At 32.1% G+C, this 13,910-nt stretch overlaps 1 protein-coding gene and 1 pseudogene across 1 annotated transcript in view; one reads left to right on the top strand and one right to left on the bottom strand.

Moving 5' to 3' along the window:
* Positions 1 to 12,339, top strand: part of EXOC5 (exocyst complex component 5) — a 36,382-nt gene extending 24,043 nt beyond the window's left edge. The window contains exons 13-18 of the mRNA XM_039866518.1: positions 368 to 476; positions 3,839 to 3,959; positions 6,041 to 6,127; positions 9,248 to 9,356; positions 9,550 to 9,765; positions 10,402 to 12,339. Coding sequence (XP_039722452.1) covers positions 368 to 476; positions 3,839 to 3,959; positions 6,041 to 6,127; positions 9,248 to 9,356; positions 9,550 to 9,765; positions 10,402 to 10,590 — 831 coding nt within the window. The 3' untranslated portion in view covers positions 10,591 to 12,339. The remainder of the gene's footprint in view (positions 1 to 367; positions 477 to 3,838; positions 3,960 to 6,040; positions 6,128 to 9,247; positions 9,357 to 9,549; positions 9,766 to 10,401) is intronic.
* On the bottom strand, positions 5,279 to 5,404 carry LOC120605671 (uncharacterized; annotated as a pseudogene).
* Positions 12,340 to 13,910: the final 1,571 nt, after the last annotated feature.

The following is a 13,910-nucleotide window of genomic DNA, read 5'->3' on the forward strand; positions in this document are numbered from 1 at the left end:
AGTTCAGTGTACTTTTGTTATATGTATTTGTGTGTATATGTATTTCATGAAACTATATTTGATTTTACTGTGTACATTATACTTTATTTCCTATTGGTTCTCTCTCTCTTCTTACTTTCTTTTCACAATCCACTAATGGATTGCAATCTAGGTAGGAAAAACATTGATCTAGTCTAAGGCAGGAGAGTTGTTGAGCATTGTATGTACGTGAAAGAGGCATTGGGGGCGAGGAAGAAGAGGTGTGTAAGTTATCATTTTGATACCTGAATACTGACTAGTTTTATATCACGTTGATTGCTAAAAAAAAAAAAGTTCCCTTTTTAAAGGTAGACTTGAGGATTGATATATTTGGTTTCTGTTTTTAAAGCTCTCTGATCCTTCTGATCTACCAAGGAATGCCTTTAGAATTTTTACCATTCTTGTGGAATTTTTATGTATTGAGCATATTGATTATGCTTTGGAAACAGGACTTGCCGGTAAGTATATTTATTTGTGTTATCATTTGTATTAAATTCATTTAACCCTGTTTGGTTAAACTATGTTTAATTTTATTTTGTATATATTTAACTCTATATGTCAAATTTAATTCAATGCAATGAATAATACTGTTTGAGCCTCTATAATGCAAGGATTTGTCAGGTGCTGAAAGCTATACGGAGACACAGTTTCTCTCATATTGCTTATTACATTGAACAGGGCTGGGTAAGCTACATCAGTCACTGTGGTATATGGCAGAATGTTGTACAGTGCTATAGGTTATGTCAAGGGAAGAAAAATTAAGGTGACAGCAATTCTGGTTGAGGTAATTGAGTAATGAAAGAAAAATATTCTAAAATAAGTCTGAGAAGGAATAGATTCACAGCAAAATTTTTCTTTTGCTTTTGGTCTTTTGGAATTACTGGTATTAATAGGATATTATTGACTTCTTCCCTAAATTCCAGTCTCACTAATCTGGTAACCTTTTCACCTGTTCAGTATGCATCTCAAATTTAACAAATCCCAAATGAAACTCTTTCACCTAAACCTATCCCTTTCCCATTCTTCCCCATGTCTTTTAAAGGCATTACTATTGACCTACTGGTTGCTCAAGTCCTAAACCCAGGAGTTGCCATAATTCTTCCTTTTTATCAACCCTGATATATACTTCCACATGTAACTCAAATTCATCTACTTTTTTTCCATCTCCACTGATGCAATCTCTGTTCACTCTTAACTAATCTCCCTGTGTACATTCTTACTTCTCCAAATTACTGACTCTGTTAACAGTCAGTTTGATTATTGTTTTCTTGTTTAAGACTCTTTAGTGGCTTCCTGTTACCCTTAGAGGGAAAACAACAACAACCTCTTTATATAAGCATGGCTTTTGAGCTGATCTCCTCTTAAGAAGTCATCCTCATCTCCTATTGTATTTCTCCTCCCTACCCCCGGTACTCTGGCCTTCATTCTTTTTCTTCACTCAGGGTTTGGCACATGATGTTTCCCCATCCCAAAAATCCTTTTCCTTCAGTTCTTCTCATGTCTGGCTTTTCAACCTTCTTATCTCAACTAAGATATCACCTTCTCAGAAAGGCCTTTATTGATCACCCCTGCTTAGGTAGCCCTCCTCTCCCAGCCTTGTTACTCATTATTTTGTCATTAGATTAACTTTTTTCATGGCACTTATCACAGTAAAATTTTCATCTGTTAATGTCTGCCACCACTCACCAGAATTTTTATTCAGCATGTACTTATTAAAATGTGCCTACTCCTGCATTCGTGGAGCTTACATTCTTGTGGAAAAGAGACAAATGACTAGGAAGAAAAACAAAATTGAGTAAGATAGAGAGTGGTAATTGGGAGCTGGGATGGGAATTTGAAGGGTGGAGGGCTTTTTTAGAAAGGATGGTCAGAAAAGGCCTCTCAGGAGATATAAACCAAGAGAGTGAAGGAGTAAACTGAGTATTTCGAGAAAAAATATTTTAAGTAGAGAGAACAGCATATAAGCTCTTGTAGGTAGAAATCTTACCTGTCTTATTCACCAGTATAGTCTAGCACCTAGAAAGCATATAGCAGATGCTCAGAAAATATTTATTGACTGTACATATAACTTCATTCCATAAAGTTTCTAACATTGAGCAAAGTTATATTTAGTAACCTTGTGGTTTATTCTTATCCAGTTTTTTTATATTGCTGCTCTTCAGATGTAGATAAGCTTTGTATCCTCTCTTTTTTGTTTCTTAATTACAGGAGTCTTAACATCAAGTATTTAACATTTGCCATTTGCAAATGACTTAAAGATATGGCAGTTTATATTGACATGATAATACTTCAAAGTTGTTAAGATTAAAAGAGATAATGAAAAAAGTAACATTAATTTGAATCTATGTGGTATGAAAGATTTGGTATTTAGCTAGTATGGAAACCTAGCATCATCTTCTTAATAGTAGCATTCACAATTTGGAAAGCCTTAGAAACTATTTCCTGGTAGGATAAGAATGTCCCTTATATTCATGAATATTTTCCCAGCATCTATTTAGTTAGTACTTATGCTATTATTTTTAGTGATTGCATAATGTTGTCATAAATGTATATTGTAAAGTTAACCATCCCTATTATTAGACATATTGGATCTTTTTGGCAATTTAGTAATATAAATAATGTTACAATGAACATTGTAGAGCTTAAAGTGTTTTCTTATTTTGAATTATTTTCTTTGGTTAAAATCCCAAAAGTGAAATGATCAGCTCAAAGTATGTGACACATTTTAAAAATTTCTATAATATAAACTGTTTTCCTAAAGGGTTCCCCCCCAGCCCCCACTAATTTACACTGCTACTGGCCTTTATGACTGCACCAGTTTTTCTGCACATTGCTGAATATTCTTTTAAAACTTTAATAATTTAGTGGTTAAAATATGCATAAATATTGCTTTAATTTTCAAGCCTTTCATTAATAGCAAGGATTAGTATTTTCTATATGTATGTTGATTTTATTTTTTCTCTTATAAGTTTGTGTTGGTTACTTCTTTTTCGTACCAATTGGTGATTTTGTCTTTTGTGAGAAAATAAAACACCTTTGTTTTTTATTTTTAAAACTTTGAAAAAAATTATCATCCTGTAAAGAACTCTAGGTATTAAATTTTTATTTTCTCATTTGCCGTGAATATTTTTCCTAGCTCTTTTAATTTTAGCTGGGTACATAAATATCTAGAGTTAGAAAGGACCTTAGAGTTTATCTATTACTTTTACAAAAAAGAGGAAATTGAAATCTGGAATGGTCAGCTGTCCTTTTGGCGGTCAGAATGTGGAGTGGCTTGAATACCATGCGGAAAAAAATCAAGAGTTTATTCTGTAGACTGTGGGGATACTATATATTTTTGAGGCAATAGTAGAGAACATGGTGAGTGAAGTAAGTTTAAATATGTTGCTATGGCATAAAATATAAAGAAATTTGAACCAGGAAGCTAATAAGAAAATTATTTTAACTGTTATCAGAGATAAAGAGGCCTGGCTATAAGAAAAATGGTGAAGTGTATTCATGTCTCAAGTGAATCATTGGGCACAAGAGAGTGGGAAAAGGAAGGAGAAGGTATAGTTCAAGATGATTCATTTGATTTTTTTTTTTTTTTTTTGGTTTATCTCAGAAAATTCCAAAGACTGAATAGTTGGTGAAAGTTTGGGCACAAAAACTTTGGATGAATTTTATTACATTGTTAACAAGCTTAATTTTACTTCTCTGTCCACAAAAATTATTGCTGATTTATTAAAACAGCAGTTGTAGTTTAAAACCACATTTTTTCTGTTGCCAAGATGAACTTTTTGAAGTATGATTCTAACATATATATGCCTTCTAATTTTAGGAATTCCTTCTTCAGATTCTAGGAATGCAAATCTCTATTTTTTGGATGTTGTGCAACAGGCCAATACTATTTTTCATCTTTTCGACAAGCAGTTTAATGATCACCTTATGCCACTAATAAGGTTAGTGTCTGATTTCCATTGGTATTTCAATGAATATTGTAATATTCTACATATCTTTTTGTTCAAATTTAAAAGAATACATGTTCATAAAAATATCAAATAGGACAGGGAGGTATGAAATAAAAAGTAAAAGTCTTTTTTCTTCTTTCTTGCCTTCCTGTTTTCTCTTCCTACTCTGGTATTAATTTTGCTATATTTGAAAAGACTGAATCTGTCATCAGTCTATATCTGATGTGAAAGAAGACATTTGGCTTGTATCAACTTGTTATAATAAAAAGACATCTAACAAATTTTATGAGATTAATAGGACAGATTTTGGTGAGGCCTTAAGTAAAGTTTGGTTTATATCTTCCTGTCAATTTTGTGAACTTTTAAAGCACATGAGCAATAAATAAGGTAGTGTATATATGTTAACATGTTTTATAAAATTGTGTAGTACTATTGTTAAAGAGAAATATTCATATAAAGATAAAATTCTAGACATTTTGTTATAAACATTGATATGCCAAGAAATCAGTCCAGAAACAAGCTCAAAGATAAAAGATCACTTGTGATCTGTGAATCATACTTTGAAAGGAAATTTACTTTTTAAAGAGTTATCATGCCGCATAGCAAAGAATTTATAGAACTATTAGAATTGCATATTCCTTAATATAATAGTGTTTTGATATTTTGATAGCATTCAGAAGGCAAATATGATTGTCAAGTTTTCATCGTTTTTAATGTAAGAAAGCTAAATACAATGGGAGTAACTCTCAGTCTCTAAATTTTAATTAATGTAATTTACTATATTCTTAAGACTCTGGTGATAGTCCCTGATTTTCCTTGCTATTATACAAGATATTTAATTAAAAAGGAAACCAAATAATTTCAAAATTTCAAAATCACATTTTTATATTCTTAAGGGATGTCTCCTCTGAGATGAAAGTAACAGATCTAAATCTTCCTCTTTCTTCACTATTAACTGGTTAAGTTTTCCTATGGTGACTATTATACTGAATTGGACATAGTGAATACTAAATACAGTTGACCCTTGATTAATGCAGAAGTTAGGGGCACCAACCCCTCCTGCCCCTGCAGTTGAAAATCTGTGTAGGCTATTGGAAGTTTTTTTGACTCCCAAAGAACTTAACTTCCAATAGCCTACTGTTGATTAGAAGTCTTACGGATAAGATAAATAGTAGATTAATATTTCATATGTATTATTATTATTATTTTTATTTTTTATTATTTTTATTTTTAGACGAGGCAACCCTTGGTTGACCTCACAGATTGCAAGGACCTTGTCAACTTACAATCCCTTATTTTTTTATTTTTTATGCCTACAGCACCTGGTCTTCCTAGGTGGTCTCCCATTCAAGTACTAACCAGGCTCAACCCTGCTTAGCTTCTGAAATCACACATCAGACAGGATCGGGCTTGCTCAGGGTAGCATGGCCGCAGACTATTTTATATGTATCATATACTGCATTCTTACAATAGAGTAAGCTGTTGTGGGATTCTCGAACAGAGAGATGGGACACTGAGGCCATAAGCAGGAAGCAGCATTTATTGATGCTGGCACTGGCTTAGTGGATTCTTATCCAAAGGCTGAGCCCCGATTGTAATATAATGGGCAGTTTTATACAGTCTTGTCATTCCTACACAGCTACAGATACAATGAAGAACATTGATTGGTTGGCAGGGTATGAGAAAACTAATATTAGCTGGAGAGTCCTTGAGGTTGGGGGCGGGAGGCAGTCAGAAATGAACTCGTTCGAGCAGAAAATGGCCAGGTAGGGTCAGGCTGCCACAAAGCTAGAGAAAAGAAAATGTTATTAAGAAAATCATAAGGAAGAGAAAATACATTCGCAGTATTTATTGAAAAAAATCTACGTGTAAATGGACCCATGGAGTTCAAACCCATGTTGTTCAAGGTTACCTGTAATTACTTTACTACTTATGTGCTTTTTGGATTTGTGAGCATATTAAAATAATGTATATGTGTATGTTTATAAATATATAGCAATACACATGGATATGAAAAACTTGTAGAATTGTAAGGCTACTAACATGATTTATTTTTTTCAAACATTCAATAGCTCTTCTCCTAAGTTATCTGAATGCCTTCAGAAGAAAAAGGAAATAATTGAACAAATGGAGATGAAATTGGATACTGGCATTGATAGGCAAGTTATTAGTTTTACTTTTTCTCTAACATTTGTAAAAATTGTGAAAACATTAAAGCAGCATAAAACTAGTTTTCAGAGAAGAAATTCTATCTTAATTTCACTATCTTGCTATAACGTTTGACTTTATTTTTACATATTGCCTTCATCCTTATTAGAATGGTATTTTTATTGGATTCTCAAGCTTATTATTTCTTGAACTCAGTATGTTTCTTTTTTTCTTTTTCTTTTTTTAATGTAGTAGGGCTAAAAGCCTGGAAAATGATGTTTATTTTATTTTTTATTTTTTTATTTTTTTTAAATTAACTTTATTGGGGTAACATTGGTTAATACAATTATATATTTTCAGGTATACATTATAATTTAACATCTGTATATTCTATTAAGTTTACCACCCACAGTCCAGTTTCCTTCAGTTACCATATATTTGATCCCCTTTACCCACTTCACCCTCCCTTACTATTTGAACCCATTTTGCCCATCTACCTCCCCCTCCTCCTCACCCTACCTTCAGGTAATTTCTGGTAACCACTAGTCTATAGTCCATGTCCATGAGTTTCTGTTTGTTTGTCCTGTTCCTTTGTTGCTTTTAGGTTTATATCCCACGTATAAGTGATATCATGTGATTTTCAACTTTTTCTGTCTGGCTTTTTATGCTTAGCATGATTATCTCGAGTTCCATCCATATTGTCGCAAATCAGCATGTTTCTTGAACTCAGCGTGTTTAGATTTACTTTTAAAAGAGATTCAGTCGAAAACTATCTTTGTAACTCCCCCCCACCCCCACCAACTCCTAAACACACTTACACACACACTCCACACTCCTTAAAAATGGTATGTAACATAGAGGATATTATTTTTATTTACAGTTTTCAAGCTCATATATGAAATGCTTTAAATTTTCTAAAGGTAACTTCCATTAAGTGAATGCAGACTCTGCATTCAAAAAATTTTTGTAAATGTTCATTGTATTAATTACCTATTTATAATATAGAGCAGTAGTTGCTGGGATTTTTTTTGAGATGATTGTGGGCATATATTTATTGATGATGATAATAGGTACCATGTATCAAGCATTTGCTATGTGCCAGGCACAGTGCAGATCCTTTACCTGTATTTTATTTATTTGGTAGGAAGAATCTTTCCATTTAACAGATGAGGAAGTGAGGCTTAAAGAAATTAAGTAATTTGCTCAAGATAACACAGTTAAATGGTGGTAGAGCTGGACCTCAGATTCTAAAGCCCATGCTACTAGGTTTGGGCATGTTTTTTATTTACTGTAATTCTACTCCTTTCTCTTCTATTCAAGAAAGCATATTTGAATGAAAGTTGCTACTATGCTATTATAAAGATAACTTGGAATCCACTCTAATTTATAAAAATAAATAATTTTTACTTTATTAGTAGTGACAAACTTACAACTCATCTCCCAATTATCTTCTCGTTAAGATCAAGAACTACCATTGAGTATGTGATAATAAGGAAAAAGAAAATAAAACCGAAGACTAAAACTGGAAAAAAATAAGGATGTTACAGAATTAATTCCTGAGACTAGTTTACTAAAGAATTAAATGCTTAGAAGAATCCTAAAAACTGGTCTCTCTCTCTCTTTTTATTCAGAACCACATGAGATTATACATACACAGAACTTCCTTTAATAAAATAATAATGTAAATGTATACATTATATATATTATAATTACCACTTCAAAAAGTATGTATTTTCCTAACCTAAAGTCCTCATATTAACTTAAGTTGTGTCTTCTTGCTTTGCCTCAGAATACCTGCAAATCATATTTGTGAGGTGGGGAGATTGAGTATGTTAAGCCTTCAAAAGTGTTGGAATACATATTTTCTTGTTGTCTTCTTAATATGGATTAGGTAATTTTTTTTCGTCTTTCCATATAAGTCTTAGTTTCAAAGTCTTTGCATTAGTTGTCTATTGAAAGCACAGTGGTCTGTGGTAGTCTTTGAATGTGAACTTCTAATTCTCCTTTACCCATGTACAGGGAGGCCAAGAGGTGAGCTCAGCATTCACTTGCATCCCTGCTGATATTTTCAGACCAATGTTTGTCTTCTATTCAGCCAGAATCCATTTGCTTTTGAAGCTCATATCATCTTCACTTTCTTATGGCTGTTCTTGCTCAATCATTTATGTCAGCTTCCTACATTTATTGAAGATTTGGGAATCTGGCTCATAGTTTTTTTTTTAATCTTGAGTCTTAGGTTATTTCCACTTGCCATGTGTGTGAGCCATTCATTTTCTTGATCATCTCAACTTGAGCTACCAACTTTCATATCCTGTTAGACTTTGTTATCATTGATAACAAAAACCTTGAACCCGAATATTTTACTTAATGCCTACAACTTCCTCTTCCAATTACATATACCTGCTTTCTTACCTCAGTAGGGACTGTAGCCCTTAATATCTTCATTTTTTGCCAGTCTGTCTTCATTTTTTGCCAATCTGTCTGTTATCCTTTTTCTAGCTTTACTTTATTGATTAGATTGCTTAATCCATCTTTTGAATTACTCTTTCATAATTACCTTTAATATCCATTTTCTTTAACCATAACTGTCTTACAGATCCTAAACCCTAGGTTAGTGCAGTCTATTTTTTTCCCATAACTGGGCGGATGATTGCTGTTGGAGAATATTACACAACTCAAACGTTATTGGTGCTGTTACAAACTCATGCTGTCATTTCTCAGCTGAGTCTTCTATACCACTCACTTGTCTCCAGTCTCCTGCTTGTCCTGAGACTGTGAAACTCATGTCCTTCTCACCTGGTCTTTTAAACTTTGGCCATTCTTCTTAAGTCCTCTGTCTTCACTAAACATTCTTTATATGTATGTGTTAAAGAAATAAGTTAGTGACAGGCTTAAAATATTTTTAAGATTTAAATAAAATATTGGGCAAATGAATCTTTGCCCTGTATTTTAAACAGGACGCTAATAAAACCAAGAGTTCATTGACATCAAGACCTAGAATTTACTTTTTCTAAAATCTAAAGTCTATCAATAGTAAAATAGTTTTATGGTGATATGAAATTAAATACTTTTAGTGTAAATACTATAAATAAATTAAATAGATCAAATATATGGTGTTCTCAATTCTCTAGGACATTAAATTGTATGATTGGACAGATGAAGCATATCTTGGCTGCAGAACAAAAGAAAACAGATTTTAAGCCAGAAGATGAAAACAATGTTCTGATTCAGTATACTAATGTGAGTAAAATGATTTGATATGCTACTAAGAATATCTACTTTGTTAATATTTTTTTAACATTTTCATTAGTGTAGCTTACTGTGCTTTAAGTTTTTCTTTTATACTTAGAGATTAATGAGAACCTATATGTATTTTCTTCTTAGCTAAGCTGATACATATTTCTTTGTAATAAGTATAGAAAAAATTTTACAGGCCTGTGTTAAAGTCTGTGCTTATGTAAGAAAACAAGTGGAGAAGATTAAAAATTCCATGGATGGGAAGAATGTAGATACAGTTTTGATGGAACTTGGAGTACGTTTTCATCGACTTATTTATGAGCATCTTCAACAATATTCCTACAGTTGTATGGGTGGCATGTTAGCAATTTGTGATGTAGCTGAATATAGGAAGTGTGCCAAAGACTTCAAGGTATGTATTCACAAATATCAAACTCGTATAGGATCAAGAACATAAGTCAGACCTCAAAAATCTGTGCTGATTTATAATCATTAATGAAAAGTTTATAACTTGTGATATTGTAGTGAGAAATATTTCTTAACTGAAAGAAGTATTGTTCTAACCATATTTTCAGTATTAACACATTTTTGCTTTGTGCATTATTTTAGACAAGGTCATATTTCAGTTCCACAGTTCAAATGACCTTGTGACTTGCATCACTAATGCTACATATGTCACTCATCTGCAAAATACGTTCATGATTCTTCAGAGATCTCTGAAATCACTTTTCCTTAAGGTTTAAATTATTTAAGAAAAGTGCTAAATTAATGGTAATTAGTACTACTCCACAAAAGTATAAATGGCTGTTACTATTGAAGAAAATTGACATAATATGAATCTTTCCAAAAAGATATAGCCAAGTTTATGTAACAACTGAAATATTTGAGTTTTAACACTTCAAGAGTGTTTAGAAATTCTAATATATTGAACTCTCCCACATTAGTAAGTCCCGACTAATAGTATTTACGTGAGAAGAATTTGCATACTAATTGTAAAACTAGAAATTATTTTGTTTCAATGTTTTTTTTCTTCTCTTATCTCATTCAGATTCCACTGGTATTACAACTTTTTGATACTCTGCATGCACTTTGCAATCTTCTGGTAGTTGCCCCAGATAATTTAAAGCAAGTCTGCTCAGGAGAACAACTTGCTAATCTGGACAAGAACATTCTTCACTCCTTCGTACAACTTCGTGCTGACTATAGATCTGCCCGCCTTGCTCGACATTTCAGCTGAGGTTGAATTTGTAAGGGAAATGTGTTGTATTTCAGCAGGCCTTGGTTGATAGAAAGCACAGCAGATTTCTTATGACATAGCCAACATTTTATGGAAAAATGACTGGAAAAACAGCAGCCATACTTACCCTTAAGATTTTTTTTTTGGAATTTGGACACTACTAGCCATATTTTTGTTTGTTTTTTCCCCTTAAGTTGAATTTTAATTCCATTCTTGAACTTATAAAGTTTCAAATTCTGTGAAACTACATGTCACAGCTTTCATCCTGGCAAATGTTAATGTTAGAAGGTGAATGAGATGTTACAGGTGTTCTGGTTCGTGTTCTTTAACATATTCCATTGGGAAATTTCACCGTCTTATTTTGCATTAGTAATAGGTAGATTACAGTAAAATCGCATTTATTATTTATCAATTTTAATGACTTTTTTGGCGCTGGTAATTGTTAATCAAGTTATTTTCAGTTTTCCTAGAGAACTTTTTGCCTCTTTCAAAAGGTTAACAATTGAGCATAATTTCCATAGTAGGTTAATTAAATTTTTTTCTGAGGTACAACAGTAATATTCCAAGAAAAATGTTATAAACTAAACTAAAATGATGAAAAAACTGTTTTATGTAGATATTAGGAATGGATCAGAATACATCTGCTTTCTGGGTAAAAAAGACTTAAAAGTTTACTATTTCTTATTTGGTAAACAGATTTTAAGTCAATGCTAGTAAGAAATTAATAAAACTACCTTATTTTATATTCACTTAAGGTAAGGTAGAGGACCTTAACATAAGGACCATATTTATTCATTATTTTAATATTAGGGAAGTTAACAAGTGAGGTATAGTCTAAATGGTGCATATGAGAGATATTGACAATGTTTAACAGCAGTGCAGTCCCTTAATATATCTATCTTAGTGCAAAACTGGAATAAAATGGGATGTCTAAACATGAAGGAAGTCTTCTATTTTAAGAGGAATTGGGAATTGGTAGATAATATATAGTCTAAGTCTGGGAACGAGCTTTGCAAAGCCTACTTGCTTTTCAAATCTATAATTTCTGTCATCTTTTTCAGGGCATTTCTGAAGCAATTCCTACTGAATGTAGTTAATTGAATTGGCCTAATTTGGTGACATACATCACTTATAAAATTTTAAAGATCAAGTGGAAATTTACATAGGCCATTAACTCTATAAACTCTATAAACTTGCTCTTTGAGAATGCATTTTTAACTATATGTAGTGTTTCAGCTTCCATTCTATTCATAGTCTTGTAGGACAGATAGATTAACGTTCAACTCATTCTTGGCATTTTTCCTTTAATGTAGGCTTTTGGGCCTAATTTTTGAAAACTACTTTTATTTTAAGAATTTGTTTTTGAATAGTCATCTACGTCACCAAAATGTTCAGGCCTAGAGCTAGCTGCTATTTAAGTTACTGTTGACTGAATTTTCTTTACTTTCTGTTTAGTCCAGTGTTATCAAGGTAAGCAAGAGAAACGAAGTATGCCAACTTTTATCAAAACATTTTTGGAAATTGTGACAGCTTTAGAAGACTGTCTAGTTTTCTATTCCTTAGCCAAGGGAGAGCCAGAACAGATTTTGGATACTAGAGAAAGTCATATGCTTGTACCATTGCCATTTTAGAAAGCTCTGATGTCAAATCAAATTATACCTCTGTTACTAAAGCCAACAATTTTAAAGCAGTAGTTTTACTGGCCATTTGACCTCTTTGTACACAGTGTCAATTTGTATTAAAAAAAAAGGCGGGAATCTTAAATAAAACAGAAAAGAACATTTTAAGACTTACAAATCAGAGAAGTGCTTCAAATTATTTTGTTTGGATTAATTTTTAAAATGTACAGCATATACTTGTTGCATAGATATTTTGTTAATTATTATTTCCCTGGTTGAGTTCTGTGCAATATTTTCCATTATGTCCATTGACAGGGCAGTGACAAAGAAAATTCTTAAGTGAATACTTAATTTAAAAGTGTTAAATTAATGCTCAATAAACAAATTCCCTGCAATCGTTTTTTTTATTTCACTTTATTTTTACATTTTAAGGACATCCGTACTGAATTTTATAAACAATTTTTTATTTAAATTTTTAAGATGTTCCTTATTTTTCATAGCATATGTCTTCCTTTTTTTAGCAGAACAGTAGTTGACTGTATAACCGAGATTAGAAATTTTGCCTAAACAGATTGTCTTTCTCTAAGGAAAAAAATTTCTTATATAAAGCAATATGCATTCTTTGAATTCTGATCTTTTAAGTATTTTTCATATTTACAGCCACTATAAAATTTTGCCCAAAATTTATGGCTCCAAAGAGATGATCAATAAGTAAAATGTTTTTCATATGCACATGGTAAAATCGTAGGTAGCAATAATGGAACTTTGTATATTAGTAACTTTAGCCAACATTTGAATAAGGATAATCTTTGCAATTTTCTGCAGTTCCACATGAGCTAACAGGCAATATTTAGATAATGTTTTGAAGTTGAAAATAAGCTCTAAAACACTGCAAATTCTTTTTCTAAAACTTAAGTATATTATGTTTGCATTCTGTGAAATACAAAACATAGGTTTAAGAAGGAAGTCTGGCTTCTATAAGTAATGATATTGAAAAAAGATGGTCAACCAGAGTATAGACTATTCCAAGACAGTTATTAGCCTCATTTTGTGAATATCGCCATAGTTGCAACTCACTAGCACCTATCTTGTTTTTAAAAGAGTAGCTAAGTAGGTTAATTTATGGTATCTTTCGCGTCATTTTTTTTCTTTTTTCATTTTAATATTTTACTATCTAAATCAGCCTTCTGGCTTGCAGTAAAATAATTGAATTATCAGCCGGTAGATTGATTCCAAGTGGAGAATGTACTGCTTCCTTAAAATCCCTTTTTCTCGTCTATGATGTTGAATATTTACAAGTATTGAGATAAAGAGATTTTGGTTTCTAAAATGCTACAAAACTTCTTAAGGTGGTCATGTTATAAGGCAGTGCTGGAGGCATGCTTGAACTCTATGTGAAAGTAAGGTTCACTGGTGCATAATTTGTAGATGACTTAGAAAGCTCACATCTAGGAGTTTAACTTTTTTTTAGTGCAGAAATATTCTACATATTACCCCTATGTTAGCCATTAACTCAGAAGTGTGAGATATTTTCTAGGAGCATATTCAGTTCTCCTGGTTTCTAATGGAGAATTTTATATACAAAGCATTCTGTGCTTTCATCCAATTAATTTAACAGTATTCAGTACTTCTTTCTGCTTGAGAAAGTCTGTCCTGAAATATATTTTGTACTTTGGAAGGAAAGACCAGTCCATACTGTTA

The sequence above is a fragment of the Pteropus medius genome, unplaced genomic scaffold, assembly GCF_902729225.1.
Source record: "Pteropus medius unplaced genomic scaffold, Ma_sr-lr_union100, whole genome shotgun sequence".
NCBI classification, from domain to species: Eukaryota; Metazoa; Chordata; class Mammalia; order Chiroptera; family Pteropodidae; genus Pteropus; species Pteropus medius.